Source organism: Thermothielavioides terrestris, chromosome 3 (assembly GCF_000226115.1).
Source record: "Thermothielavioides terrestris NRRL 8126 chromosome 3, complete sequence".
Classification (NCBI taxonomy): domain Eukaryota; kingdom Fungi; phylum Ascomycota; class Sordariomycetes; order Sordariales; family Chaetomiaceae; genus Thermothielavioides; species Thermothielavioides terrestris.
In genome coordinates, this window is record NC_016459.1 from 250,087 (window position 1) to 275,883 (window position 25,797).

The 25,797-nt window shown below is 60.1% G+C and overlaps 12 protein-coding genes across 12 annotated transcripts; 5 read left to right on the forward strand and 7 right to left on the reverse strand.

Moving 5' to 3' along the window:
• Window positions 1–210: 210 nt before the first annotated feature.
• Window positions 211–1,690, forward strand: THITE_2144812 (uncharacterized protein; the record flags this gene model as incomplete). The annotated part of the gene is made up of 2 exons (XM_003653743.1): window positions 211–276; window positions 389–1,690. 2 exons carry the CDS (start codon window positions 211–213, stop codon window positions 1,688–1,690), a joined length of 1,368 nt encoding a protein of 455 aa, XP_003653791.1.
• A 169-nt stretch (window positions 1,691–1,859) lies between these two features.
• Window positions 1,860–3,064, reverse strand: THITE_2116332 (uncharacterized protein). The gene is made up of 2 exons (XM_003653744.1): window positions 2,593–3,064; window positions 1,860–2,469 (listed from the first exon to the last, which is right to left on the reverse strand). Exons 1-2 carry the CDS (start codon window positions 2,980–2,982, stop codon window positions 2,149–2,151), a joined length of 711 nt encoding a protein of 236 aa, XP_003653792.1. The 5' UTR covers window positions 2,983–3,064; the 3' UTR covers window positions 1,860–2,148.
• A 442-nt stretch (window positions 3,065–3,506) lies between these two features.
• On the reverse strand, window positions 3,507–5,357 carry THITE_2116333 (glycoside hydrolase family 10 protein). Its single transcript, XM_003653745.1, has 3 exons — window positions 4,826–5,357; window positions 3,932–4,766; window positions 3,507–3,844 (listed from the first exon to the last, which is right to left on the reverse strand). Exons 1-3 carry the CDS (start codon window positions 5,156–5,158, stop codon window positions 3,768–3,770), a joined length of 1,245 nt encoding a protein of 414 aa, XP_003653793.1. The 5' UTR covers window positions 5,159–5,357; the 3' UTR covers window positions 3,507–3,767.
• A 2,611-nt stretch (window positions 5,358–7,968) lies between these two features.
• THITE_2088947 (uncharacterized protein) lies at window positions 7,969–9,128 on the forward strand (the record flags this gene model as incomplete). Its single annotated transcript, XM_003653746.1, has 2 exons — window positions 7,969–8,100; window positions 8,334–9,128. The coding sequence occupies 2 exons, from the start codon at window positions 7,969–7,971 to the stop codon at window positions 9,126–9,128; spliced, it is 927 nt and encodes a 308-aa protein (XP_003653794.1).
• Window positions 9,129–10,239: 1,111 nt separating this feature from the next.
• Window positions 10,240–10,937, forward strand: THITE_2129356 (uncharacterized protein; the record flags this gene model as incomplete). The annotated part of the gene is made up of 2 exons (XM_003653747.1): window positions 10,240–10,593; window positions 10,668–10,937. 2 exons carry the CDS (start codon window positions 10,240–10,242, stop codon window positions 10,935–10,937), a joined length of 624 nt encoding a protein of 207 aa, XP_003653795.1.
• Window positions 10,938–11,158: 221 nt separating this feature from the next.
• THITE_2129357 (uncharacterized protein) lies at window positions 11,159–11,910 on the reverse strand (the record flags this gene model as incomplete). The annotated part of the gene is made up of 3 exons (XM_003653748.1): window positions 11,159–11,354; window positions 11,480–11,796; window positions 11,848–11,910. The coding sequence occupies 3 exons, from the start codon at window positions 11,908–11,910 to the stop codon at window positions 11,159–11,161; spliced, it is 576 nt and encodes a 191-aa protein (XP_003653796.1).
• A 413-nt stretch (window positions 11,911–12,323) lies between these two features.
• On the reverse strand, window positions 12,324–13,486 carry THITE_2051196 (carbohydrate esterase family 5 protein; the record flags this gene model as incomplete). The annotated part of the gene is made up of 4 exons (XM_003653749.1): window positions 12,324–12,398; window positions 12,517–12,789; window positions 12,852–13,031; window positions 13,112–13,486. 4 exons carry the CDS (start codon window positions 13,484–13,486, stop codon window positions 12,324–12,326), a joined length of 903 nt encoding a protein of 300 aa, XP_003653797.1.
• A 1,820-nt stretch (window positions 13,487–15,306) lies between these two features.
• Window positions 15,307–16,425, reverse strand: THITE_2088950 (uncharacterized protein; the record flags this gene model as incomplete). The annotated part of the gene is made up of 1 exon (XM_003653750.1): window positions 15,307–16,425. One exon carries the CDS (start codon window positions 16,423–16,425, stop codon window positions 15,307–15,309), a length of 1,119 nt encoding a protein of 372 aa, XP_003653798.1.
• Window positions 16,426–18,510: 2,085 nt separating this feature from the next.
• On the reverse strand, window positions 18,511–19,595 carry THITE_2144816 (uncharacterized protein; the record flags this gene model as incomplete). The annotated part of the gene is made up of 2 exons (XM_003653751.1): window positions 18,511–18,946; window positions 19,039–19,595. The coding sequence occupies 2 exons, from the start codon at window positions 19,593–19,595 to the stop codon at window positions 18,511–18,513; spliced, it is 993 nt and encodes a 330-aa protein (XP_003653799.1).
• An 877-nt stretch (window positions 19,596–20,472) lies between these two features.
• On the forward strand, window positions 20,473–21,216 carry THITE_2144817 (uncharacterized protein; the record flags this gene model as incomplete). Its single annotated transcript, XM_003653752.1, has 3 exons — window positions 20,473–20,773; window positions 20,838–21,108; window positions 21,213–21,216. The coding sequence occupies 3 exons, from the start codon at window positions 20,473–20,475 to the stop codon at window positions 21,214–21,216; spliced, it is 576 nt and encodes a 191-aa protein (XP_003653800.1).
• Window positions 21,217–21,986: 770 nt separating this feature from the next.
• THITE_2027419 (uncharacterized protein) lies at window positions 21,987–23,639 on the forward strand (the record flags this gene model as incomplete). The annotated part of the gene is made up of 3 exons (XM_003653753.1): window positions 21,987–22,126; window positions 22,187–22,427; window positions 22,509–23,639. Coding segments are annotated over 3 exons (1,512 nt in total), but the record flags the coding sequence as incomplete, so codon positions are not given.
• A 273-nt stretch (window positions 23,640–23,912) lies between these two features.
• Window positions 23,913–25,224, reverse strand: THITE_2129363 (uncharacterized protein; the record flags this gene model as incomplete). The annotated part of the gene is made up of 3 exons (XM_003653754.1): window positions 23,913–24,788; window positions 24,868–24,986; window positions 25,038–25,224. The coding sequence occupies 3 exons, from the start codon at window positions 25,222–25,224 to the stop codon at window positions 23,913–23,915; spliced, it is 1,182 nt and encodes a 393-aa protein (XP_003653802.1).
• Between the last annotated feature and the right edge of the window lie 573 nt (window positions 25,225–25,797).

Here is a 25,797-nt window from a genome sequence, read left to right on the forward strand (position 1 = left end):
CCTCTATAACCTCCAGCGGATTTAGGGGGGTCGGGAAGTTTCAACCTCAGATCTGCCGGAACTGCTGCCGGGCAGCCTGCCCACTCTGGTGACCCCGCCCGTGCCGGCTCGCTTTCGGTTTCCTGCGGCCTCTGCAGAGCCACCAAGGGACAGAGCCAGCGCCAGCGCCAGCGCCAGCGCCAGCAGCTCGGTCGGTCGGCCCATCGCAACATGGCGCGCCTTCGCCTTGGCTATACCAAGTCGCGGACAGGCTGTCTCAGATGCAAGCAGCGTCGAGTCAAAGCAAGTAACGTCAACTGGTACCCACGCGCACAATTCTTGTTCCCGTTCCCGTTCCCGTTCCTGTATTCCCCGTCTCGCCGCTGACCCCAGCGACCCGCGACGCCAGTGCGATGAGACACGGCCGTCGTGCAGGGCCTGTGTCCGCCACGGCCTCGAGTGCAGTCTTGCAGCCCAGCCGAACACACAACCCGCCTCCGCCCCCACTCCGTTGCCGGGCCCGACTTCGCCGCCAGCGACAGCGCCGCACCCGGCCCCGGCTCCGCCCCGGAGAAGCCGGGCGCGGCCGGCCGACTCCAAGCCCAAGAAATTCGAACCACACGTACCGCCGCCCGGCCCATCCACAGATGCCGGCGGCTCGGAAACGGGACCCTCGCCCAATGCCTCGTCAGCCACGTTCGCCGGGTCGCCCTCCGTAGCAGCGTCGCCGGACCCCTTCCCGTACCTCAGCAAGTTTGTCACAGGCCCGTCCGAGGGTGACGCGGCCAACTGGGTTATGGACCTGGAGCTGATGCATCACTTCACCACGTGCACGTTCCGGACCTTCCAGATGGACGAGCGGGAGGAGCTGTGCCGGCTGTGGCAGGTCGAGGTGCCCAAGCAGGCTTTCGTCCACGTCTTCCTGCTGCACCAGATCCTGGCCGTCTCGTCGTACCACCTCGCCCACCTGCACCCGCACAGCCGCCAGGCGTACTCGCTGCGTGCGTCGCAGCATCAGAACGCCGGCATCCGCGCCATGCGCATCGCCCTGTCCGACATCTCCCCCGCCAACTGCCACGCGCTCTTCGCCTCGTCGACGCTGCTCTTCATCGGCTCGCTCGCCGCGTCGTCGGCCGCTGTCGGCTCCGACGCGCCCCCGCCCACCGTCGACGACCTGGTGGACGTCATGATCCTCGTCAAGGGCATCGGCAGCGTCCTGGACTCGTCGCAGGCCCTGCTCCGGTCCGGCCCGCTGTCCGCGCTTTTTGCCCAGCGCGGAAGCCTCGGGCAGACCAACCCGGCGCTGGACCGGGTGGTGTTGGCCGTCGGCGACTTCCTCGTCGAGGTCGCCGAGGCCGAGCCCGACGACCGCGTGCGCGCCGTGATCCACGCCGACGCGTACCGCCTGGTCACCGTCATCCGCGACGCGCTGCTCAAGTCGCCCGTCGCCGAGTACCGCGTCGTGGCGGCCTGGCCGATCCAGATGTCCGACGACCTGATCCCGCTGCTGCGCCAGCGGAACCAGGCCGCGCTGGCGCTGCTGTCGTACTACTGCGTCGTGTTCCACGCCGCGCAGCTGCAGGGGTACTGGTTCATGCAGGGCTGGGCGCCGGGCGTCATCCTCGACATCTCCAGGTCCATGGCCGGGCCGTGGCAGCGCCACTCGGCCTGGGCGCTCGGGTGGATCACCGGCCACACGAGCACGGGTTGAGGATGAGAACAACTGAGTCACAAAGGAGCGGCATTCCTCTCTCTTTGCCAGCCGTCGCAATGGGATGAATGGCTGGTGAGGGAGGAGGAGGCTGGGTGATAGCGGGACTGTGGCGACGCCCAGGACCCGGTGTGCCCGAAGGCGGCCAAAGCCTGCTCTACACGGAACAGCGCCTCCTGGCGCATCTTAGCAAGCAACTCCAGGGCACAACGATCGTCGCCTGCGGGTTCTCCTGTGACTGACCTCCCCCGAGCGGCCGTGTTTGGTGCGGTCTCCCCCTTTCGGGGCGGAGATCCTCGCATCACCGATTTGCAAATCTCGACATCAACAAGATTCAGATGCTCGGTTGTCCAACAATTTTTTTTAGATTGCAGCCACCAATCGTCAACACTCCCCACGTCCACCAACTATTCATACACAGCACCGCCTCAAGAGGGCTGGCTACATCTCACTCCCCCTCACTTCTCGGGAAACTTGCGAAACATGTCCATCAGCTTGTCGAGCGGCGTGGCCAGCATGCCGACGGCCGTCTCGTAGGGCGGGCGGTCCGGCGCGGCCGGGTGGCTGCGCGTCGGCACGAAGTGCTTGGTGCGGTCGAAGCTGCGGGCCATGGCGCCCGACGCGTCCGCGTCGAGCGCCCGCTCCAGCGCCGGCAGGTCGTCCCGCTCCTCCTCCGTGATGTGCTGCGACAGCGTCTCCCACAGGGAGTCGATCGCCGGCAGGAAGGTCGGGTCCGACGGCTTCATGGATTGGAACTCGTACAGCTTTTCTTTGACCTGGTGGTTGGTTGCGGTGCGGTGTCAGTTGTGAGGTTGGCAGTGGAAATGGTGGGGTTGCTGCGGTGGGCGAGCGAGCGGATGGGATGCATTAGGTGGGTTGGTGGAAGTGGGAGGAATTACCTGCTGGTGCTCGGACCGGTCCTTCTCGGCCATCTTGGCGCCGCCGGGGACGTGCTTCTCCATGGCCGGGTAGACGACGATCTCCTCGGCGACCGAGTGCCGGGCCAGCTCCCAGACGAACTGGTTCTGCCACTTGACCTTGTCGTCGTCGCGCGGCGCGTTCTTGATGTTGCCGTAGTACTGCTTCAGCTCATCGTGGTCGTGCTTGATGCGGTCCGACACGCGGGTCGCGGCGCTGGCTGCCATCTTGGCTCCGGTAGGGGTGCCTCGCGGCTCGGTCGACTGAAAGCGGATGCTGGATGCGAAGAGAGGCCGGGCGTGTGTGCTGGCGAGCGTTTGCCTGATCAGCGGTTGGGCGAGGGCGGTGGGTGCGCGGAGGGCGGGACGATACATGGCGAGATGGGAGGGAGGCGCGGTTCAGTGTTGGGGGGGAACACGGGAGGTGTGCTGTGCTAAATACTAGCGAAGGGAAGGGGAGCAGGGAGCTGGGCGAGCTATCGCTGGGTGTCTGAACGGTGCCAGCAAAGGGGCAGACTGGCCCTGACCGCCAACTTAGATGGCATGATTACGGCACGATGATGGTGGTGGTGGGCACCCGCCGGTTGGCATGTCCAGATGCACACAGCAAAACGACTCGCTTGGAGCGTTTGTTCCATCTTGTACTCGGTTCCTTCTGCGCGTCATTGCTTGTCAATTGGCGCTTTCTAAGTGGCTTCTCGTGGCAACTGTTCCGGCTGGCGATCGCATTGCGCGCGGTCTGATGATGTCATGATGCAAGCGAAGACGTGCTTCCAAGGCTACCCCTGAAAGAGCGGACTCCATCCGCTTCAACATCACAGGACACCGGAGTTAGATCTATGCATCAGGAAAAAATAACTGAGAAAAAATCCGGCCGGATCATCTTCATCTACATGCAGACAGATGGATGATGAAGTGCTGGTCCACGGGAGGGTTCCATCTGCAGCACATTCTCATGAGAACTTGAGGCAGCACTGATGAGACAGCGAAAACGCAAGGTATGTACGTGGGATCTATTTGCAACCCGGAGAATACCAATAGATACAAATGAATCATGAACGCTCCGACTGTCTCACCCGCTGATAGACCTGCAAGGCCCACCACGCTGTACCCCTACTCCCGGCCTTCCTCACCAACTGCCTGCGTGCGGCGGTGATCTCTTACAGGCACTGATAGTACCAGTCGTTCAGCTTCTGGCAGGTGTACGGGCTCTGGCACTGCGTAGCGCCGGTCCAGCCTGGGCAAGCAAACCGTGTTAGCTAAAGGTGCAGACAGTTGCGAAGGGGGGGTGAGGAGGGAGGGGGTTTCCCCTGGGAACACTTACCAATGCCACCGCACTGGCCCCAGTGGGTCTGCTGGGCGCCGTTCGAGGACGACGTGGTGGTGGGCGCGGTGGTGCTCGTCGGGGTGGAGGTTGGGGCCGTGGTGATGACGGTGGTGAGGGTGGTGGACGACGAGGCGGGCGGGCTGGTGGCCTTGGCGGCGAGGACGGACGAGACCGAGGTCCAGGCGGGCTTCTTGTTGTAGTTGTCGTCGTAGAGCAGGGCGTCGCCGGCGCCCGGGAAGGTCTGCGGGATCCACGAGTACTTGTCGGTCACGCCCCAGACGGTCACGCCGATGCAGCCGGCGACGTCGAGGCACGAGCCGACCACGTTGGCGAAGTCGTTGCCCTGCGTCGCGAGCGCCGAGGTGGACGGCGGCAGGCTGGAGTGCCGGATGTCGAGCTCCGTGTAGGCCACCTCCAGGCCGAGGGCGGTGAAGCGCTTGAGCGCGGTCGCCAGGCTGCTGCGGCCGGGCGTGCTGCCGACGATCAGGTGGCCCTGGAAGCCGACGCCGTCGATGGGCGCGCCGGCCGACTGCACGAGCTGCACGAGCTGCACGGCCGTGTCCGTCTTGGCGCCGTTGTACTCGAGGTTGTAGTCGTTGTAGTACAGCTTGGCGTTGGGGTCGGCCGTCTTGGCGATGTTGAAGGCAAGCGGGATGTAGTCGGTCGAGAAGGTGTTGTAGAACACGCTGGTGCGCCACGTGCCGTCGTCGGCGATGGCCTCGTTCACCACGTCCCACGCATAGCACTGGCCCTTGTAGTGGCCCATGACGTTCGTGATGTGCGTCTGCATGACCGACTGCAGCGTGCTCCTGGTCCAGGAGCCCGACGTCACCTGTGGACGACAAGTCAGCAGGGCGTTCGAAGAAGACACGGGAAGGACCGGTAACTTACCCATCCTGGAAGCTGGCTGTACCAGACCAGGGTGTGGCAGCGCAGGACCTGGCCGTTCTTCTTGGCCGTGTTCGCCGTGATGTCGCCCTGGCTGAAGCTGAACTGGCCCTGGCTGGGCTCGGTGGCGTCCCACTTCATGCCGTTCTCAGGCACGAGCCCGCCGAACTCGGTCTTGTCATTGATGAGGGCCGCATACTGGCTATCGCTGTTGATGTAACTCTCGCTGAGGCAGGTGCCGAAGTACTTGAGCCCGGCCCGGACGGCGAGGTCGTTGAGCGTGGCCGACACGGTGGCCGGCGCGAGTATCGCGGCCCACACAGCCTGGGAGCGCATGGTGCTGACGGTGGTGTTCGAGCTGGTGGATCACAGCGGGCGCAAGGTTGGCTTGATGAGCGACTTGACGGCCAGCAGCAGCCCGCTGCTTGTCGGCGGCGAGAGACGAAGCCTTTATACACTAATCCGTCGATCGCGCCGGGGGGGTGCTACCCCTGACGGGATGAGCCGCCCATGGCGCAATGACCGGATCAACCTGCCCATCGTGCTTCTCGACTCTCGCTCGAAGCTGATCCGGTCCGGCATCGCGGGCCCACCGCTGCGTGGGCATGCCTTGGCGCTGCCCCCGAGCGCAACCGAACCCGGTTTTCTTCGGAGCATGTTCCGTTTGTGTCCAGATCGGGAAGTCAACACGACGCCAGAGCCTCACCGCGACGATGCTAACCCGGAAACTGGGGTCTTGCGGGCCCCCGCAGCGGAACGTTGCGCACGGTTAGCGAACCCCTTAATCCCGGTCATCCCGGGGGGGGGGTTGGGGTTCTGGCCTCACTCGAACTTCCGCCTCTGCACGTGCCATTTAGCCTGAACCTGCGGGCTACTACCTTGCGAGGCGGAGCTTCTCTCCCATTCCCGTCGATGTCGATACCAAGATAGCTCGGTGGTGATTTCCAGGAAGAGGTGTGGGATGACGCGTCGACATACACAGCGGGACAGCCCGAGCGTTTCTCCTTCGTGGGAAAAGTTAGGCGGGTCCATCCAGCGGCATCCTGTGGCGTCTCGGAGCGACTTTCCTTGTTTCCTTGTCCGGGTGTAGCCGAAGCTGGGTCTCCTAAAATGGAGTGTATTCCGCAGTTAGAGGCTTTCGCACCAGGAGGATGCAGCGACATCCCATCAACTCGCAACTGACTGAGCCAACATGGTTTGGCATTGACTGTGAAAATACAATGAAACTGGATGCTCCAGCAAAAGGCGTCGGTGGCATTCTCGCAATCATGATGTGACATTCGTTGCAGTTCCCGGCATTGTGCCCCTTCAACTGACGTGCCTTTCATGCTTTGCTGGTTTTCGCCAATCTGGTTTGTGTTGCAAAGAAACGTGCGACTGAAGCCCAGGTCCATCTGCCTCCCCATCACTCCCTTGCGGATACTTAACTTCGACAGCTGAGGCTGAAGAAACCCAAACCTTGGCCATCCAAGCCACGTGGTGATCTGATACCTCTTTCCTATAAGATTGAATGAAGTGCGGAAAGGAATTCCTGATGGTGACCGCTGCAAGGGCCTTGCGGTATATCACCCAGAATATTAATGCCAAAACGCTATTGACAGGAAACTGAGGGAGCGAGCCTGGTGGCTTTCGTATCTAACCATTTGGCCGCGGCCTCAGAGCCTCACGACATCCACCTCTGTCCAATTCAATGGCAACATTCACAATCGAAGCTGGAACGCTCACCATGTGAGGAGAGGGGCAACTTGAACAAACAACCCGACTTCCGTCGTCATGGGATGCTAGCTCCGTAAATATCTCTCTGACCCCATCGGTTCCTCCACGATCCCTTGTTCAGATGCCTTTTGTTTTGGTGGTCTGCCGCTTAGTCAGAGGCAGCCCTTGCAGGATTTTGGTCGAGAGGTTCACGGTTTGGGACCTAAGGCTGATGTGTGGTGGATACGAAAGAACGTCACAAGTCCAAGGGAAGGAAACCAACAGCCACATAAACGAAAGTGAGACTCCTGTTCAAGCAACATTCTCTCAAACATGAGATTCTGAACACGAACCCGCACTGTCGGGATCCCACAAAAGAGTAGCCAGAAATGTAAACAAACCCGAGATGGACAAAGGAGCCATGGCCCCGTCCCATCATGTATACCGCTAGCACTTGTTGCCCAGTTGGTGTTCTCTCCGTGACTGTCATGGCTCTCTCCCATACCCCTTTTCTGGTCCAAGATGAAGAGGTATTTGCCACGGTGACTGGTTAAGCCAGTGAGGTAGAGTGACTCTAAATCGGCCTACCTGAAGCTCTCACCACTTCACCTCGAGCCCATGCGACGCTGATTTTCGGGGGTAAGAGGGTATGATGTCGCCCTTTCCCGTCTCGGCCGCTTCAAGGCGGCATTCACATCAGCCCTCCGCCGGGGCTTGAGGAGCCCTAATCACTGAGTTTACTGATGCTAAGATTCACGCGTGATTGGCCGCCTGGAGTCTCGAAATTGGAGTCGTGGTGTTCAAAATTCTTCATCTTGTGTTGCCCTTCACAGCCCCTTCGCCCTCGTTTCGGACCCGCTACCCAGATCACACACAATCAGTGCCTCGAGGTGCAGGAAAGAGAGAATCGTCACAAAAACCCGTCGTCGATATTGCTTTCGCATGGTGTTTTCCCCCCCAGACCCGCCTTCCCAGTGATGCGGATCTCTGCCCTGGCCACAACTATAAATCCCCTCCAACTTCCTCCCCTTCACTCGACTTCTTTCTTCCAACATCACAGCTCCAGCCAGAGTTCTTAATCGAGATCCAACAGATCCAACTGTCGAACCTCGAGTCTCAGCTACTTGAAGTCGAATCGCTCTCAACACCATCACGACTTCGTCACTCAGGTAAGTAATCACTTCTCTGTCTTCCATCGCCGCCGTCAGCCTTGAGCTACGATTGCTGCTCGATTCGAGATGGCCGCGAGCCATCCCAACTGCCACGGCTATCCTTGACAGCATTTCATTCCTTGGTCGCTGGTTTGATGCTGAGATTTCACACAACTCTCGCCTCCATCGCGCGTTTTTCCCCAGTCTCCTCCATCGCTCGTTTTTTCCCTCAGATTCCATACTAATCGAGCTCTCCGCTGCCAGATAATCACCAGAAAGCCAAGAGAACCATCATCCACAATGGCTCCCAGAGGCAAAAACAACGGCTCGGAGGCCGAACCGACTCCCGCCGAGACGATTCTCTCGAGGTTCACCCAGCGCGAGCAGAACATCATGCTCCACACGATCATCGCCCTCCCTGGTTTCCCGGCTGTAAGTTCACAAGCCCACTGATACATCTTTTGCCCAACCCCAGCGCTCTTGCCGAGACGCTCTCCTCCGAACTCCTGCTCCTTCCGGATGCCAGTTTCACCTGGGCCCTTGAGGTTTCGGGCGATTTGAACCGATAATTCATCTCAAGCCTCTTCACAAATCTCTGTCCACTCCACATGACATGATCATTCTGTCAACATCTGAACTTCGACTGACGCCTCTTCTCCTCCCAGGGCACTGAAATCGACTACGCCAAGGTGGCTCGGCGCCTTGGCCTCCAGAACCCGCGCTCCGTCAGCAACGCCTGGTCGGAGATCAAGAAGAAGGTCGCCCAATTGGAGAAGGACGAGCGCGAGGAGCTCGGCCTGTCGACCGACGACGAGGCCGACACCAACGCGGCCAAGGGCGGCGCTGCCAAGCGCCCCCGCAAGCGCGCCCGCACCTCCGCCGCCGCCGCCAAGGGTGCCGCTCCCGCCCCGCCCGCGCCGGCCACGCCGGACGAGTCCGCCCTCGCCCCCCCGCCCAAGCGCCGCCGCCGCAGCAGAGTCGCCAGGGCCGCCTCCCCCGCCTCCTCCGCCACCGCCGTCGGGACCACCCCCGCCTCCCCCGCCGACGCCCCGTCCCCGCCCGGCTACGGCGACCTCCTCCCCCTCCCCTCTCCCGGCGGCCCCCAGCAGCAGCAGCTGGGCGGCTACGCCGTCTACCCGTCCCAGCGCGCCGCCATCAAGGCGCACGGCGGCTCGCTGTTCGCCCCGGAGCTCCCGCCCCCCACCGGCGAGGAGCTGCTCGCGCGGCTGGAGGTGGAGAGGCGCCGGGCTGCCCGGGAGGCACTCGAGGCTGCCAAGAGAGTTGCGGCTGCCCGCGCTGCGGTGGCTGCTACTGTTGCTCGTCCCGCCGCCCGTGCTGCGGCCGACGACATGGCTGAGGACGACGACGAGGAGGAGGACAAGAAGGCTGCCGGCATGATCAAGCTGGAGCGGATTGTCGAGGAGGACGGCCGTGAGGCGTACATCTCCGGCGAGATTTGAGTTCCGGGTCGCCTGGGCATGGTTGAGGGATTGGGTCTCGGGGTTTTTTTCCGTTTTGCTCGTCTGTTTTATTTCCTTTTCTATTTTCATTACTCATGGGATACGGGCCGGTCATCATGATTGAAAGTTTCAGAAAGGTTACTCGGGTTGGGCTTGGCATGGAGGACTGGTTGGGAGTTGCGGGCTGCTTTTGGGGGGAGGCGCTTGCAACGTTCGTGACCAGGCCAACGGCCTTTGTGCTCGATACCAAATAGTGGATTTCTCAGCGCGTATCAACTCTTCACTCATCATGCGTAGATCCGGCGTGATCCTGGTGAGCGACTGACTCGACCATTCACTGTAATCTGTGAAGTTCTAAGCTTCTGCCATCGCTACCTCTCGGGCCTTGTCAACGTTCGGTCACTGGTAAACTACGCTCCTCGAGCTTTCCCAGCCCTCCCGCCAAAACAAGAGCCAACTTCTGAATGGGAATGGCTCTGGCCTGGCTGGATGCCCAGAGTGCGGGCCCGGCCGCGTTGCCGCTGCTGCCGACGGAGGGCATGGGAACCCCATTTGCGAACCAAAGCGGAAAAACCACCATTGGTCGGTCAGGGAATTCGAGTTGTCTGCAAGCCAATCCTGGTGGCGAGCTCGTCTCAGCTCCGCTCAGCTCGCTCACTCGGCTCCACTCGCTGCCCGGGCCGATGACGTTCACTCGGCCCCGGTGTGCCCTTTTTCGTCTTTTCAATGTTCCCCTGAAATGCTCGCCGCGAAATCAAGGCTCGTCACACTGCTCCCTCTGCTCTGATACTGACAATAGCATGTGAATACAATTCTCTTCAGCAGCAATACGTAGAATTTGAATGATGGAGCTAAGCCCCAAGCGGAGGCAAATTTGACCATGGGACGCTATTTTCGCCAACTATTGAATCCACTCCTCAGCTGCCCTTCTAGATCGCCCTCATCCTTGTAGTTTTCGCCTGATACGGGCCATTCGCACGAATTTGAGGTCTGTACAAAAGAGAAAAAAAGAAGCCAGATGTGGTTCATCCCAAGGTGTCCCCTTTTTCAACCCGTAAAAAAACAAAAACAAGCAACCCCCACCCGATAATCCCCCACCAAGACGTCCACGATGAAGTCGGCCATCCTTGCTGTCACCCTCGCCTTCGGCATCATCGGCGCCTCGGCAACGATCAAGTACGAGTACGACCAGGACGGATCGGTGACGGTGGCATACGTGGTCCGCGACTCGCCAGCCCCGGCCACGGCGCGTGCGAAGGCGGCCCGCTCGGCATCGGGCGGGTGCTCGCGCTGCCGCGACCAGTGCCTGCGCGGGGTGCTCTCGGCGGCCAGCGCCGCGCCCGACTTCTGCGCCTCGTTCCTCGCCGCCACGTACACGGCTGCCGGCGACTTCGCGCCCGTCCAGACGCAGTGCGCGACCGACGCCGGCCGAGTCAGCTCGGCGTGCTCGTGCCTTGTCCAGCCGGTATGTTTAGTTAATGCAAGCTAGCTCCCTTGTGTGCAGCTCAGACTGATTAACTCATTCGGGCCCCGCCTCAGACCTCGTCGGCCTCGTCTGTGTCGTCCTCGGTCCCGACCACGTCGACCGTGTCCTCCTCGACTTCGACTTCGGCTTCGGTGACTGAGTCCTCTTCGACTGAGTCCTCTTCGACTGCGACTCCAACACCGACCGCACCAGCCTGCGCTCCTCTCGGCGCCTCGTGCGACCTCGCTCACCCCGAGCTTTGCTGCAGCATGGCATGCCATGCTGGTGGCTCGGATGGGGGATACTGCTTCGATCTTGGCGGCGGCCCGGGCTATCAGGAATAAGAGGCAGCCTGGCAGGGCGTTGCTGCTGTTTTGCAGACCGGGGGGGCGCGGCGCTGCGGGAAGCGACATGTGTCGACGTTTGGGCTCCCGGGGTTTTGCATTATGTGATTACACATTTAGTGGCCCGTACTCAGTAGAAGTTTGCTACTTGCGCTGTAACCCATCTCAGTCCCTAATCACCGTATGTTATGCAAAACCAGCTTCTCTTGCAACATCAAACCTCAACAACAATGCCCCTCCAGCTCCCTCGCGGTCCACTCCCGCAGCCGGCTCGCGAGCTCGTCGTCCTGCGCCATCGCGCTCGCGCGCCCGTCCACACCCACGGGCTCGTAGTTCTTGACGGATGCGACGGAGGTGAGATCAAGTTCTAGAATCTTGATGTGAGCGTCGGGGACCTGCTGTTTATCTCGTCGACGGCTACGTTGGTTTTCTGTTCGCTGGGGGCTGCGAGCAAGATGAGGCGCGGGCCGTGGCGGGCGTACTGGAGTTTGCAAAGACGCTGCTGATCAAGCTGAGGGGGGTTGGGCGGAAGAATGACGGACCTGGCGGAGGCGATGAAGGCGGTGTTATTGGCTTGGGAACCTGGAAAGTTGAGACGCGGGGCGGGGAGGGGCACGATGCCCGCCGGAAGCGTCTTGAACTGTTTCTCTCGGGGTTGTTGGTGGCAAGGCTGTCGATTTTCGACGAGGCGGATGACGAATGGCTTGGAGAGATTCTGCCGTGGACCGTGCCGGCCTTGGGGTTGCGGATGTGGGCCGAAGAGAGGGCTGTGCTCAATGCATTTTGTATGGATCGATGCTTTGTTTTGACCGGCCTGGGGAGCTCGTGTTTCAGCGGTGGTATGGCTGCTCAGTGCTAGCTGGAACTCGTATCTTAGTTACCTGACTTAGAGGGGTGTTTTTGTCCTCACCGGCAGAAGACGCGGCCATTCATTTGTCCCTTCAGTTTCGCAACACCCTGAATGCCAGCACATCCTGGCTACTTGGTCGTTGTCAAATGGAGCCGCCTTACACGCCGATACCTTTCATACGGCTTTGGCTTCCTGGCGAGACGAGTGATTCGGACGAGATGATGCTTCTTTGGGACGCCAACTGCGCAACGGTCGAATGAAAAGTGCCTTGGCTGCGGCATCGCCTTTACTGTAAGCAAATTACCCTCTTTCCTATGTGAAGCTCCTGCATTTGGCATGGCGTTTGCCGAGAACAGAGGAATACGGTGTATGTACCGGCGTGTATTAACTTGACGCCAGAAATGAAGCTATTTACATGAAAGTTTCCGTCACTTTTCTTCCACGCTCTCCGCCCTCACCGATTCTCCTCCTTCGCCGGTTCTCCCCCTTCACCGATTCTCCTATATCATCTGCCTGCTTAGGCCAGCAACCGCCTCTTAGTTCAGGCACTGCGAGTACCACTGGTTCTGCGCCTTGCAAGTGCCCTGAGAGCAGCAGGTTGGGCCGGTCCACTGCGACATTGTCAGCTCCCATTCTTTACCACAGAATAGCCAAAAGCAGATACTAAGAGGGGGGAGGGTGGGGGGAGAAAAGGACAAAAAGAAAAAAGAAAAAGGGACAAATACGCACCCCTTGCCCGCCGCACTGGCCCCAAAGCGCCGAGCAGCTGCCACCAGTCGAGCCGCCGCTGCCACCAGTCGAGCCGCCGCTGCCGCCGGACGAGCTGGAGCCGAGCTTGCTCTCGATGAAGGCCAGCGCCTGCTGGCCGTACTTGTTGGCGTACTGCTGGTGCGAGTTGGCGTCGTTGCCGGTGCAGCAGTACGGGTCCGTCGAGTCGCAGTACGACTGGATCTTGGAGCCCTGGTTGCCGCCGCAGACGTAGCCGCTCGGGCGGGCGTCGAACTGGGGGTCCGTCAGTATCGCAGGGTTGTGTGGTTGGTGTCTTGGTTGGACGGTGAACTTACGCCCTGAGCGGTGCAGGTGCCGACGTCGTAGGGCAGGCCGGCGACGAAGCGCGGCGAGCCCATCTCGATGACGGCCTTGATCTGGGCCAGCGCGCCGGCGGAGATGGGCGAGGCTGTGGTGGTGATGCCGGCCCCGTTGTCGGGGCCGCCGCAGACGGCGTTATCCATGATTTGAGCGCCCTTTTTTCCCAGTCCGTCAGCTTATCATGCCCCCCCCCATCCCCATGTTCTTGGGGTCGAATACCGGGGCTGCCGCTTACCTGGGAGTAGCCGACCAGCACAAGCTGGGTCGTGGGGCACTGCTGGTAGAAGTTGTTGACGGCCGTCGCGACGGCAGCGGTGCCCTGTCTCGCCGAGTCGCCGTACTGCACGCCGCCACAGCTCGCCTGGCCGCCGCAGGCAGGGTAGTTGATGGCCTCGGCGGTGGCGCCAGGGTAGGCCTGCAGGATCAGGTTGACGACAGTGCCGGCCGTGCCGTAGCCGGGCGGGGCCGTGGTCTCGCGGGCGCCGAAGACGTGGATGTCGGGGCACGCGCGCTTGCCGAGAACTTCGGCGTCGGCGGCGAGCGGCGAGCCCTTGACGAGCAGCGCGTGCGCCCAAAGAAGAAGGAAGGCAACCTTGGGAGTCGGCCACATGTTGACTGGCTTGCTTGGGAACCTGGCGGTTGGAAGGTTTGGCATCGTTGACCTCAATGGCTGTGCTCTGAGTTGGCGAAGGTGTGGAGAGATGGGGGTTCAAACGAGAGATCCCCCCCGATCTTTATACCCCGTACAGCCCAGCATCCCGGGGAAACAAGATCTGCCCTCATGATCCTGGTTGTTGGGAGGTAGTGTTCTTCCCCATGCCCGATTGCTACCGTGACTCCGGCATGGTTTCCTAGCGCCAGGTACGGACTGTCATTCTCAACTGTTGCATTCCCTTTCTCCGCCAAGCTAGGGCTGATGGCTGGGGAAACCGGAACAAGCCGTGCGTGGCACCTCGTCCGCCGACCGACTGTGTACGCTAAGTTCTTCCATTGGCGTCCACGAAGTCACGGGTGGGCCTTTCGTCCGGAGCGTTACGCAGCACATGGCATCCGGGGCTCGGCGCGAGTGTGCCAGGAGGCTTCGAGAAGGTGTGGCCGACAAGGGCCGTCGTCGCCGGCATGCGCTAGGACCGTGGTCCTCCTCTTTGCTAATTTGGGAATGTCCCGATGTTGCTGTTTAGTGTAGTATGTAATGTTAGCGTCGACTAGTGTCGTATCCGAGTCCCGTGGGGCTCTGTGCTAGGGAAGTTCCAGAAGACACACGGAGTGTACGTACGTGTCCACCGAACACTGCATGGTTGGATGATGGTCGACCCGGTCTGTGGTTCGGGTTCCCACTTTGTGCAAAATGGCACAGAACCCAGTACCCGGAATCCCGCCATTCCAGGCCAAGACAATGCGGGGGAAAGGTTGGAGCCGGGCAAGGTCAAGCTCTGGGAGCCGGCACCTCGCATTTAGCCTTTATTAGCCTGTGGCGAGGGGAACCCAAGCTGTGGGGAATAATGCTACCGCAAACGTCCGTCAGGCCTGGGTGGTCCCGCTGTCGGGTTGGAGGAGCTCGGATAAGCCTCCGTTGATCGAAACGGGTTGGCCCGGTGGGACGTTCCCAAGTGTAAACGCTGGATATGGAAGTGGGCACAACATCTTGAGCAAGCCACCTGAGATGTCACCGAAAGCCCCCATCCGAGCACTGCCATCACTACCCCAGCTTCACCCAGAGTGTCCCAATGCACGTCGTTGAGTTCGCCGTACAACGCACCCACCGTCTGTTCCCGTCGCGTGCCATACATAGCAAACAAGACTCGATGGCAAGACGGCTGGCTGACTGAGCTTCAAGCGCAGGAGCCTGCTCTCTGCACCTCGAGCTCCAAGCGTGAGTTGTGTCTCTAGCCTCAGAAACCGCTTTCTTCCCATATACTGCGCCGCACAAGAAGTCTTGGGTCAAACTCTCTTTTGATACGGCCGTCGACGCACCAGTCGGGTGTTCGTGGAAAATTGACTTGAAGGAAATCCCTGAGCTAAGCTAAATAATGTTCTCGGGATTCCAGGCGACAGCTCGCCGGTGACTTTGAGGGCCCACAAATCGTCAAGCCCGAGTCCTGGAGAGTCCGAATCCTTCAGAGTCCGAAAAGAGTTCCTTTTATTCCTTGATCCGGGTGTTTTGTCCAATTCTTACATGCCTTTGCTCCCCGGGCCATTGTCTTTGTGGCGCTGCCTATTCCTTCCCAGGAGTTCTTCTGACTGGTCTCCTTGGCTTGATGTGCCTTTTTTGGGATGTTCCGAACATCGACAGCGCAAGAAGGCGACCTCGTCGCTCTGCCAGGCTGGAGCAAAGCCGCTGGCGCCAAGAGGGGCCCTGTTGTACGACGTCTGTCAGTCGGGCGCCATTCCGTCGCCGATCACTGCGCGAAGCAGAAACGGACTTACACATCAAGGCCAGTTCCACAGCATGGGATCGGTCAGGTGGCGGAACGGTTTGGCGTCTCCCATTCCGTAATGGACCCCGCAGATGCCCCAGGGGCTAATGCAGGCGTGCATCCAGTCCGGAGCACCCAAGACCCTGTCCAACCAGGTGGCGACGCTGTTATCGTTACTTTTCATGCCGTCGTAGAGCATCGTCTGCCAGAGTAGCTCTTGGACCGGCCCAGACCATTGGCCGCCATCGTCGTCAAACTCGCTGTAGGGGCTGCGCGGATCGATCACACGGAACGCTGCCCATGTGCTGGGGCGAGGCTTGGCGATGACGACGCCGTCGTTCTCCAGCGCATAGCGAAATTTCGGAAAGGACGGGTCGATGCCGCACTTGTTGGGATGGAGGAGCTTCGCATGCATGTCCGAGTACACCAAAGTGGTTCCGGGATGAATGGCCGGGGAACGGACGATACGGTAAACACGAGGCCAGGAATTCAGGGCAGCTCCGAGGCCGTCGGTGATGCGCACTGTCACGGTCTGGATGTGGACGGAACCCGGACCACTCAGCACGCTGTGGACGAAGTCCCGCGTGAGCGGCAAGGTTTGCATTGCGAGGTGGGTGAGGCTTGAACGCAGGACGTGGATGTCCAGGTTGACGTGGCGGAGGTCGCGCAGCGGGTCGAAGCGGCCGCGCGGAACCGGGGGGGCGATGGGTTGGACGACGTCGTCGAAGTTGCCAGGGAGGGAAACGCGAGCGAGAATTCCGGGACGGCGGATACGGTTTACACCCATGGGGGGCCACACAACAATGGCTTCGAAGTCCTGGCTTAGTACGTCCAGCTCCGGATGGAAGTAGACAAAAACCACGGGGGGCGCCACGCCCCTGACCGCGGCGGGGCAGGCGAAGTACAGCTTCTTGTACAGGGGCATGGCGACCCGGCGCGCTTCCACCGAAACGGAGAACAGGGCTGGCATCGGCGCCCTAATACGCCACGAGATCTTAGACTTGCCGGCCCTGGGGCGCAACTTGTGGACCGGGTTGACTCCGACCACCCGAGGCTCCAACGACTCCGCCCAGATCATTTCGCGCAGCTCAGGGGGGAGGCGGGGGAAAAGATGGAACTCTTGTTGCGCCATGGCGTGCTGATTGTGCCTGAGATGAAGGTGATGGTATGTTTATGATATCGAGGAGTGGAGAGGAGAAGAGGAGAAGAACCGAGGAGCGACGGAAGGCCCTGAGAAATTATTCCTGCTCATCCTTTGTGAGGGACAGCTGCCAGGGCGGCAACCCTCGCGGAGACGGGACCCGCGTCGAGGGCGAGGGCCACCATGACGGGATGAACATCACGACACCACACAACTGCAGCCACGATTATGACGGCTCAGCCACGGCCACACCGACACAACCGCGGCAGTGCGGCCGTGGGCCAGCGCCGAACGTCTAAGGTGCCAACATCCTAAGTGAACAGAAACCACATCACCACGCCCTTGTCCGAACTAGATCCATGAAAGCTGTCTCCAATTGATCGATCATCGCACCTGGATAACTATCAACAGCCATTACATCCTCCATTAGGAACAAAGACATATCTCCTTTCTCGGCAATCCTAGGAACAGCCGCGTTACTGTGTCGTGAGCCTCACATCAGAGCAGGACATTCTCAGGGGTGAACTCATTTGGCCCGCACCCCAATTACTCTGGCACGTTGCGTGGGCAGTCGTCTGCTTTCCTGGCTCGAAAATGTATCCTGGGTTGAATCAGTATCATAGGTGACCGCAAGGGGCGACCCGAAGACGTTGCCGTCCCCTACCTGTTCCATCGGCTCGCCCGGACAATCACATCCAGGACCCAACCAGTGAACCCAGGAGTTCATGGCACCTGGATAGGTGCATACCACACTACTAGCCGAGCTTTCATGATGAGCTTTTTTGATATGCCACCACAAGGGCTCAAGCTGAGAGTGCAAATTGAAAAAATAAAATCAGGGACATGACGAATAAGAGACAATGATTGGCTCCAAGATGCTATTCTCCAAGAAAGCTTTTCAATTTGTCTCAGAATCTCATGACAAGTTGATGATAGAACCCATTTTCGTCTTTGTCCTGCGCAAGAATTCCCTCCAAGGCATGAAATGCACAGCGGGGGATTCAGGTCTCTACTCTGTACATCCTGGCAATTCATGTTGTACCTATTTCTTTGGCCTTTGCCTGGTTAACTCTTGGTGACCCCTCATGCTGTAGTTTAGGAACATTGTGGAGCAATTCCGGGGCTAGCAACTCGTCATGGCAGTGCCAACTCGGTATTCCGAAGCATCGGTCAGGTCCCATGGTGAGAGTTGTCCCCTTACAGAGCAGAGAAAGGCTCACACAGAGGCATAGGAAAGCGAAAACGAGATAACTCAAGCTGTGAGCCTGTTTCAGGTGAAGCAACCAGTCAACATTTTGGAGATGTTTCCGTTTTTCTGCACGCATTTTCGCATTCCGCTTCATAAGACGGGACATCGCACATGGGATACCAATTCCGAATATGCCTTGTCAGTTCCCTTCGTTATGTCTCGATACTCTGTTGCTACAGAATCAGGGCAGCTGAAAAATCGTAATTCCTGTTAGCCAACACACATCATCTTCAGTTTTCGATGGTTTTCCTGCCACGGTCCGGCGCAGCTTTTTTTCCTTTCTTTCCTTTCGTTTTTTCTTTCTTCTTCTTCTTCTTCTTTTCTTTTTTTTTTTTCCCGTCGCAAGTTCAAGTTGAGGAGGAAGGAGATAATATCAGGCGCGGTAGGGATGAATTATGCATCTCGCTGAACGCTCCATTTCCGCCCAAGTTGTGGACCGTTAGGCGGGTGGATTGCTGCGCATTGCTTAAAGGTAATGCGATCGTCTGACATGAAGCCAAACAGAATAATGGAGGTGACCAAGCTTCTTATTGTCGGAGGTATTGAGTCTCATTTTAGGCAGGTATAAACCTGATGATAGTTTCTAAAGACTTCTTTCTTTGTTTAAGAAATCCCAGCCTCCTCCCTCCTAAACACATGGCTAACAAGGACTCTAGTGCATGAGCCAGCTGCTGGCTCACCCTACTCGTTGGTCGCTTCGCCTGATCTCGCCCACCGTGGTTGAGGCAGTAATGTGCTCAAAAGAGGCAGAGGCGGATGCTTCTATTTCAAGAACTGATTTCTATCGATGTCTAATAAAGAATATCAATCTCAGGTATAGGGGCAATTTACAGCGCCGCCTCGGTCTTCTCAATGGTCTCCAAGAACAGGCCCTTCGCCTTGTCCCACGCGCCCTCGGGCAGCTTGCCCCTGAGGGGCAGCCGCCCTCCCTCGAGATTGCCGAAGCCGGCGACCCGGCAGACAGCCTCCTTGATGCCAATGACGCCATACCTCATGACAAACTCCTCGCCCTGGCTGACGGCGAACTGCAGCCGCCGGATCTCCTCCTGGGTCTCGGGCGACACATCCCTGCTGAGCATCAGGTTCATCAGCCGCACCACCGTCTTGGGGTAGAAGGCCGCCATGCCGTCGATGACGCCGGCGGCGCCGAACTGCACGATCGGGCCGAGCTGGTTGCCGAACCCGCTGTAGACGCGGAACTTGTTGTGGTCGATCGCGGGGTCGAGCGAGACATGCACGTGGTGCGAGACGTTGCCGTGGGACCTGGATAAACGCGAAGTTCCGCGTGTGTCAGCCAGCCCAACCCGCCTGTTCCGGGGGAAAGTCGTCCCCGACTATGAAGAGTAAACACTCACATCTTGCACCCGACGATGCGCGGGTGCTGCGCCAATGTCCTGTACGTCTCCGGCAGCACCTGCACGCCGTTCGTCACGCCGGGGTAGTTGTAAACCAGAATCGGGATCGGGCTGCGGTCCGCCACGAGCTTATACCACTCCACTAAGCTGTCCTGCCCGACGGCCGGGCCGAAGTACCCCGGCGTGAGCACCAGCCCCCACTGGGCGCCGGCCTCGGCGTAGTCCTCGAGCCACTGGAGTGTCTCCTCCAGCTCGCCGTTGGTCAGCACGCCCGCCATGAGCGGGTAGTCGGGGAAGCCGGCGTCGGTGAGGCCCTTGCGCACGGCCGAGACGAGGTCGCGGCGCTCGGTGCGCGTCAGGTGCACCGCCTCGCCCGTCGAGCCGAGCAGTGTGATTCCCGTGATGCCGGCCTTGGCGAGGAAGATACTGTGGTTGATTTGCGATTCCGTATCGACGGCTGCTTGGAGCGCTTTCGAGTCCGAGGCGGCGGGGTGGAAGAAGGTGGGCGAGGGGACAAAGACGCCCTTGGGCGGGACGAGCGTTGTTGGTGACGACATGCTAGGGACTGAGCTCTGAGCTCGGGACAGAACACGAACAAAACAAGGTACCGTATGTAGGTATTAGGGCTTAGTGAAGGAAGGAAGCAGTGAAGCTAGCCAAGTAGGAATGAGGCTCGGATAGAGTGAGGATGCTATTGGAGCGGCGGAAAAAGTAAAACTACCTAAGGTCAATGGCTACCCAGATTGCTAATTTAAGGTCGAAGAATCAAGTTGCAAGATCAAGATGACTGTCCGCTGAAGTCATCCGACAGTGCGACACCGCGAGCTCCTGAGTGCGGGGTGCTCCTTCGGCTTTGCGAGCCCGAAGGTGGGAGTTCGCTGCAGTTACCACCGAGCAGAGCTCCACTTGTGGTGGGTGTCAATCAGGTCCCCAGCTTTGGGTGGCCAAAACTAAGAAGGCGAGGCCGAGCCAACGGGATCCATGATTGTCAGGCCAGATCTGGATAACTTTCCTTGAAAAGTTAGTTGTGAGCCCCAGTCGAGATCTCTCGCATGCCTTGGCTTTTACCAGGGACGTGGCATGCCTGCATTTCACAAGCAACTGCTACATCCATTTCTGGTATGTCTCGGCAATCAACCTGGGGCAGCACTTTCACGCTGCCCTTAACTGCTGTTTGGGCGTTTCAGGGCGCGTCACGTTGCCCCGCACTTGTCCACGTTCCGCCAGCCAGCAAACATCCTAGCTAAGATGGGTGAATGTTGCTCCGTGCAGCGCGTTTGAAATCAGAGAAGCCGCCGTTCTGCAAGTGCGCTCACTCAAGAGCAATCGGAACGTCTCGCAAAAGTCCTGCCCCTTCCATCGTTGTCAGCGTTTCCCAGCCTTTTCACTCTCACTTATCCAGCTGAACCCTCGGTAATCGGGCAGTGGTGGACCATGGCAACCGCGACTGCCCTCTTCGTAATTGACATCCAAAACGACCTGGCGACCGACCCGCAAACCAGAATACCGCACGCAGAGCGCATCAGAGAAGCAGGCGCAAAGATTCTCTCCACAGCTCGAGCGATCATCAATGCCCAGCGAGCAAGCGCTGAAGAGCTCCCGGCGATCATTGTCTTCGTGCAGCACGAGGAAGAGCCCGAGAACGGTCCGCTGGTTCGGGGCAGCGAGCCGTGGAAGCTGGTCTTTGAGCCGGACGACGCCGCACCGTCGGAGCGGCTCGTTGCGAAGTGGACGCGTGAGTGTGGCACCACTTCCTGTATCGTCAAGCAGGCAGATGACAAGCCTGACTTGACTTGCAGGTGATACTTTTAAGTCAAATCCCGAACTTGCCTCGACTTTAAAGGCAGCTGGGGTCCAGGAGATCATTGTATTCGGTATTCAGAGCGAGTGCTGCGTCGAGGCCACCTGCAACGGCGCCCTTGCCGCCGGGTTCGAGGTCGTGCTGCTGTCCGGGGCACACTCTACGTATGATAATGGGAGTACAGCGGCCGAGGAGATTGAGAAGGAGGTGGAGGACCGGCTGCGCGCGAAGGGCGCAAAGGTCGTGACGTGGGAGGAGGCTGTTGCTACGTGGGAGAGGGACGGCCGGCTGTCGCTCGACTCTGCCTAAACCTTGCGATCGACAGCCCCGAAGAGGCTAGGAAAACGACAAGGACCCTTTAGCCTACCTGCAGCTGAGGTACTGTAGGTTGAAGACAGCCCGCAGAAGCCCGGGCATTTCCATTCAACTTCACCCCCAATAGCTGGCGCTCAAAGGAATTGATTCCATGGGATAGGCAGGCATGGAATAATAGGTCGCTGGGCCAAGCGGTTCGTCGTCTAATCAGCGGACTGGTGGCCTGTCTCCTCCTTCTCCCCTTCCTTGGCCTCATTCGCCCACATCTCTGAGTTCGCTATCCGATCCGTACCCTTGTGATTTCGGCAGAGGTGTCCAGAAAGCCCCCAGGCCGGATGAGAGAGAGCTTCGACTACGTCAATGCGATCGTCGCAATTTCCCTGCAGGGGTTGTTGGACCAATCGAGGGTTAGGGTTGACTACCTAGGAGAGTAATCGCGCGCTGGCAAACATGCGCTGAGGTTGACTCGGGTTCTGTTCGCGACGGCGAGAGGGTCCTAGGTCTTGTGCCATCCCACAACACTGCAGCGGCTAGGTGGACGCGAATGATGGCGACTCGCAGGAGTGCGCGCATAGCATCAAAGAGGTCCCAAGATGCCCTCTCGCCGGCCACAGCGGCCGGTGCGCTGCTGCTTCCGCCGAATTTGCGCCCGGAAACGGACCGAGGGCGGCCGGACATGAGTGACAGCAACAGCGACAGCGACACGGAGCAGACGACCCGGCCTGCCAAACGGCACAAAACATCAAAACGCAACACCACAGCGCAGAAAGCGTACCAATTTCTTTTCTCCAACCCGCCCCCTCCATCCCCAACCCTCTTACCGTCATTCCCCTCACGCGCCCACTCCCTCGCCTACCACAGCCCCCCCCTCCTCTCCTCCCCCGAAGCCCGCACCGCCCTCCTAGAATGGTTCACCAAAGCGAGCACCCTCCGCCCCATGCCGTGGCGCAAACCCTGGCTCGACCCGGCCACGTTCGCGACCACCAATTCCAACCCCAACTCTAACCCCAACAACGACACGAACGAGGCCAGCCGCCCGCCGCCAGTCCCGGCCCTGCGCGCCGCCCTCGCCCAGCGCGCCTACGAGGTCTGGGTCTCCGAGGTGATGCTGCAGCAGACGCGCGTGCCCGTCGTCGTCGGCTACTGGACCCGCTGGATGGCGCGCTGGCCCACCCTGCGCGACCTGGCGCGCGCCCGCGAGGAGGACGTGCTGGCCGCCTGGCAGGGGCTCGGCTACTACGCGCGCGCGCGGCGGCTGTGGCGCGCCGCCAGGGTCGTCTGTGGTCTGGACCAGGAGGAGGGGAAGGGGGAGGAGGAGGGGGAGGGGAAAAGGGAGGGGGAGGGGGAGGGGGAGGGGAAAAGCGGGTTGTTGTTGGATGGGATGCTGCCCGGGTCGGAGGGCGAGTTGATGCGCACGCTGCCCGGCGTCGGGAGGTACACGGCCGGCGCGATCGCGGCGATTGTGTTTGGCGTGCCGGCGGCGATGGTGGATGGGAATGTGCTGCGCGTGCTGAGTCGGCAGATGGGATTGCTGGCGGATGTGAAGGGGGATAAGAGGGCGGTGGACCTGTTGTGGGAGGCGGCCGAGGCGTTGGTGAGGGCGGTTGCGCGGGATGGGCAGCCCGCGGCGGAGGGGGATGAGCTGCCGCCGAGTGATCGGCCGGGGCGATGGGGGCAGGCGCTCATGGAGCTCGGGAGCACGATCTGCACGCCCACGCCGAAGTGCTCGTTGTGTCCTATCACCCGGACCTGTCGCGCTTACGCGGAAGGGCTTTCTCTGGCAGCGAAGCGGGGAATCGCCGGTGATACCGATGATATTGAGGATATCTGCAGCCTTTGCGCGCCTTTTGACGAAACCGCAGAGGGCGACGAGGAGGACATATCGGGGAAAGGGAGCCGGGACGTTTTGAAAAGCAGTAATGGAACCCTGTCTCGGTTCTTTGCAGCGACCCCTACCGAACCATCCCCCCCCAAGGCATCGGACACTCCGGATGCGCAAGCCATGGAGACGATTATCCACCACGCTAAGAAGTTCCCGCTCAGGAAACCGAAGAAGAAGGTCCGCGAAGAGGAGACGCTGGTGTGCGCCGTCCGTCGCTCTTCGAATGGGCAGTTCCTGATATGCCGTCGGCCAGAGAAGGGTCTGCTCGCTGGACTGTGGGAACTGCCAAGTCACACCCTGCCGGATCCCAACGACAGCACGGCCAAAAGCAGGACAAAGAAAGCAAAGGCGTATGTCTCAGAGTTGGTTGAGCATGGGAAACCTAGGCGTCCAGGCTCCCCTTCACTGAAGCACATCGGGGAACTTGGCAGCGTTCCCTGGCTGTTTTCACATCTGAAGCTGGCCATGCATGTCCATCTCTTCGAGCTGGATGACAGCATGGGGGCGGCCGAGTTCGAGGACTCGCAACGTTGGGCTACAGTGGAGGAGATAGACAGGGAGTCCATGGGAACCGGCATGAAGAAATGCTGGTCGCTCGTCAAGGCGAGCCTGCAATAGCGAGGACAGAGTACGGAAACATTGTGCTCAGACTGTGTGTCTTGCATCCTCCAGTATTGGGCTCGATGTTGAAACCCACCACGCGATGATCCTTCTCGTTGGCCACTCTCAACCACGCCTGAAACCCCTCCTCTACTCGCGCATGCTGATTCGGCCACGGGACAGTCCAATCAGCCGCCCAAGCCGACGGCGGGAACGTCTTGCTGGGGTAATCTATTGTTACAAAGAAGATACATCTGGTTGCTGGCCGCCTCGCGATCACCGTACAAAGTCGTTCAAATCCTTGGCGTCCTCAAAACTGACCTTCCCGTCTTTCCCAACGTTGGCAACGTGAATGGTCACCGGCTTCTCCTCCGGCCGCTTCTCTTCCGAAACCCTGGGCTTGCTGGCTCGCTCCACCGCCGCGGGCACCACCCCGGCCTCCGTGTCCGCGATCTCATTCACGTCCTCCCTGCTGAGAACATCGCGCACCCTCACGCCGCGCGTCGACATCAGCACCGTCATGGGCCCGCTGAACTGCAGGAAAAGCCGATCTCCCCATATCGTCCGCCTCGCAGCCGTCCTCAAGCCGAACAGCAACCTCGCCACGGCCTTGTACGTCTCGGTATCTCGCATGGCCCTCCAAAACCGCGCCGCCCGCTCCGGCACCAGCCGCCCCGCCGCGCCGCTCACGGACGCCGGCAGCGCGGGAACCTGCAGGCTCAGCCGCGTCGTGCTCCGGAGCCGGAAAGGCAGCGGCGGGTTGCGCGTCACGGCGTAGGCCACGACGTGCGACGGGTGCAGCACGATCTCCTCGCCGTCGCCCAGCGCCAGCTCGTAGACCTGGCCCGGCGCGGCGAGCGCCGCCAGGCCGCGGCCCGTGAGGTGCGTGCTGCCCCAGTGGGCCGGCGGCAGGCCGCGCTGCACGCGCGGGGTCGGCGTCAGCGTGTGGCCCGTCCAGGCGAGCAGGGCGTTGCGCTGGGCGACGACCCAGTCGGTTGTGCCGTCGAGGTGGAGCACGGAGAGGCTCGTGTGCGGCGACTTGGTGGCTATGAGGGCGGTGATCGGCGTGGTCGACGAGATGCGCTGGTAGAGGAAGGGGATGCCCAGGAAGGCTCGGCGGAGGGGCGGGAGGAGCGAGAGGGTGGATTGCGCCTGGAGGGCGTGAGAGCGAGCACCGAGTTAGCGACCCATATTGTTCGAGCTGGTTGGAGGCGAAGTGTGGAGGGCCTACATTTTCCACCTTGCCGGCGACGGACACCAGCGTTCCGCGCCTTGTGTAGAGCCGCTGCGATGCCGACAGTGTGACCGAGAGTAGGGAGTATGGTGACCCCAGAACCTCGAACCGGGCATCTGAGAGACGTCAGATGCTTGTCCGCTGCTGCAACAAGTCCCATTGCCTACCTGCTGAGTCCCGCTGCGATCCCGGATATGCTCCGAAGGCGTCGGCGGCGGGCCGCGAGTCGGTGGTGGGGGATACGCTAATCTGGATTGCGCGGCACTGCCTGCACACAAACCCTGGCCGCGCTCTCGCTGACGGTGTAAAGGCTGAGGGTCGAAGCCTCCTGACCTGAGGCGCCTGCCGTCTCATGATCGCGCAGTCACGGACGGCGTGGTGATGTCAATTGCGCGACAGGAGGACGACGAGTTTGCCGAATCTAAAAGCCCGGCTGTCCCACGACGCAAATTCCATGTGGTCCGGAGCTTTGGCGGCTTCCGGGTGCATTGCTACTGGAGCATGGGCCTTTCAGGGTCGTCGTTAAAGAGGTCCCGCCAAGACACTAAGAATTACAGGCTTTTACACATCGCCAAGGGGTAAGTGGGGCCGCGACGACTTAGAGCATCAGCGACGAAGACAAACCGCAAATACTCGCAAAAACTCGTCGCAATAACTTCACGAAACCTCAACGAAATTGAAAAAAAGAAAACGAAGTTAACCCGCACCCTAACCTTGACCCTCACCCTAACCATAACCCTCACCCTAACCAGCGGGGGGCTGGCGCCGCCCCCCGTACCCCCGGCGAACTAACCAGTGGCTAACCCGTGGCGATAGTGCAAACCCCGTGGCGATGGTGGCTACGTACTGACGGTGTAAGACCAGGGCTGGAAATTAGTCTTGGCGGGACCTCTTTAACGTCTACCCCTTTCAGTGGGTCTGGCTCGG

What these genes read in the sequence shown, in the direction of transcription:
- THITE_2116332 (XM_003653744.1), bottom strand. Translation starts at nt 2,982, where the DNA reads ATGTATCGTCCCGCCCTCCGCGCACCCACCGCCCTCGCCCAACCGCTG. An exon ending in AGGACCGGTCCGAGCACCAG is followed by an intron (nt 2,470 to 2,592) that starts CAGGTAATTCCT and finishes GCAACCAACCAC; the next exon opens with CAGGTCAAAGAAAAGCTGTA.
- THITE_2116333 (XM_003653745.1), bottom strand. Translation starts at nt 5,158, where the DNA reads ATGCGCTCCCAGGCTGTGTGGGCCGCGATACTCGCGCCGGCCACCGTG. An exon ending in ACAGCCAGCTTCCAGGATGG is followed by an intron (nt 4,767 to 4,825) that starts GTAAGTTACCGG and finishes TGTCGTCCACAG; the next exon opens with GTGACGTCGGGCTCCTGGAC. An exon ending in GGGCCAGTGCGGTGGCATTG is followed by an intron (nt 3,845 to 3,931) that starts GTAAGTGTTCCC and finishes TTGCTTGCCCAG; the next exon opens with GCTGGACCGGCGCTACGCAG.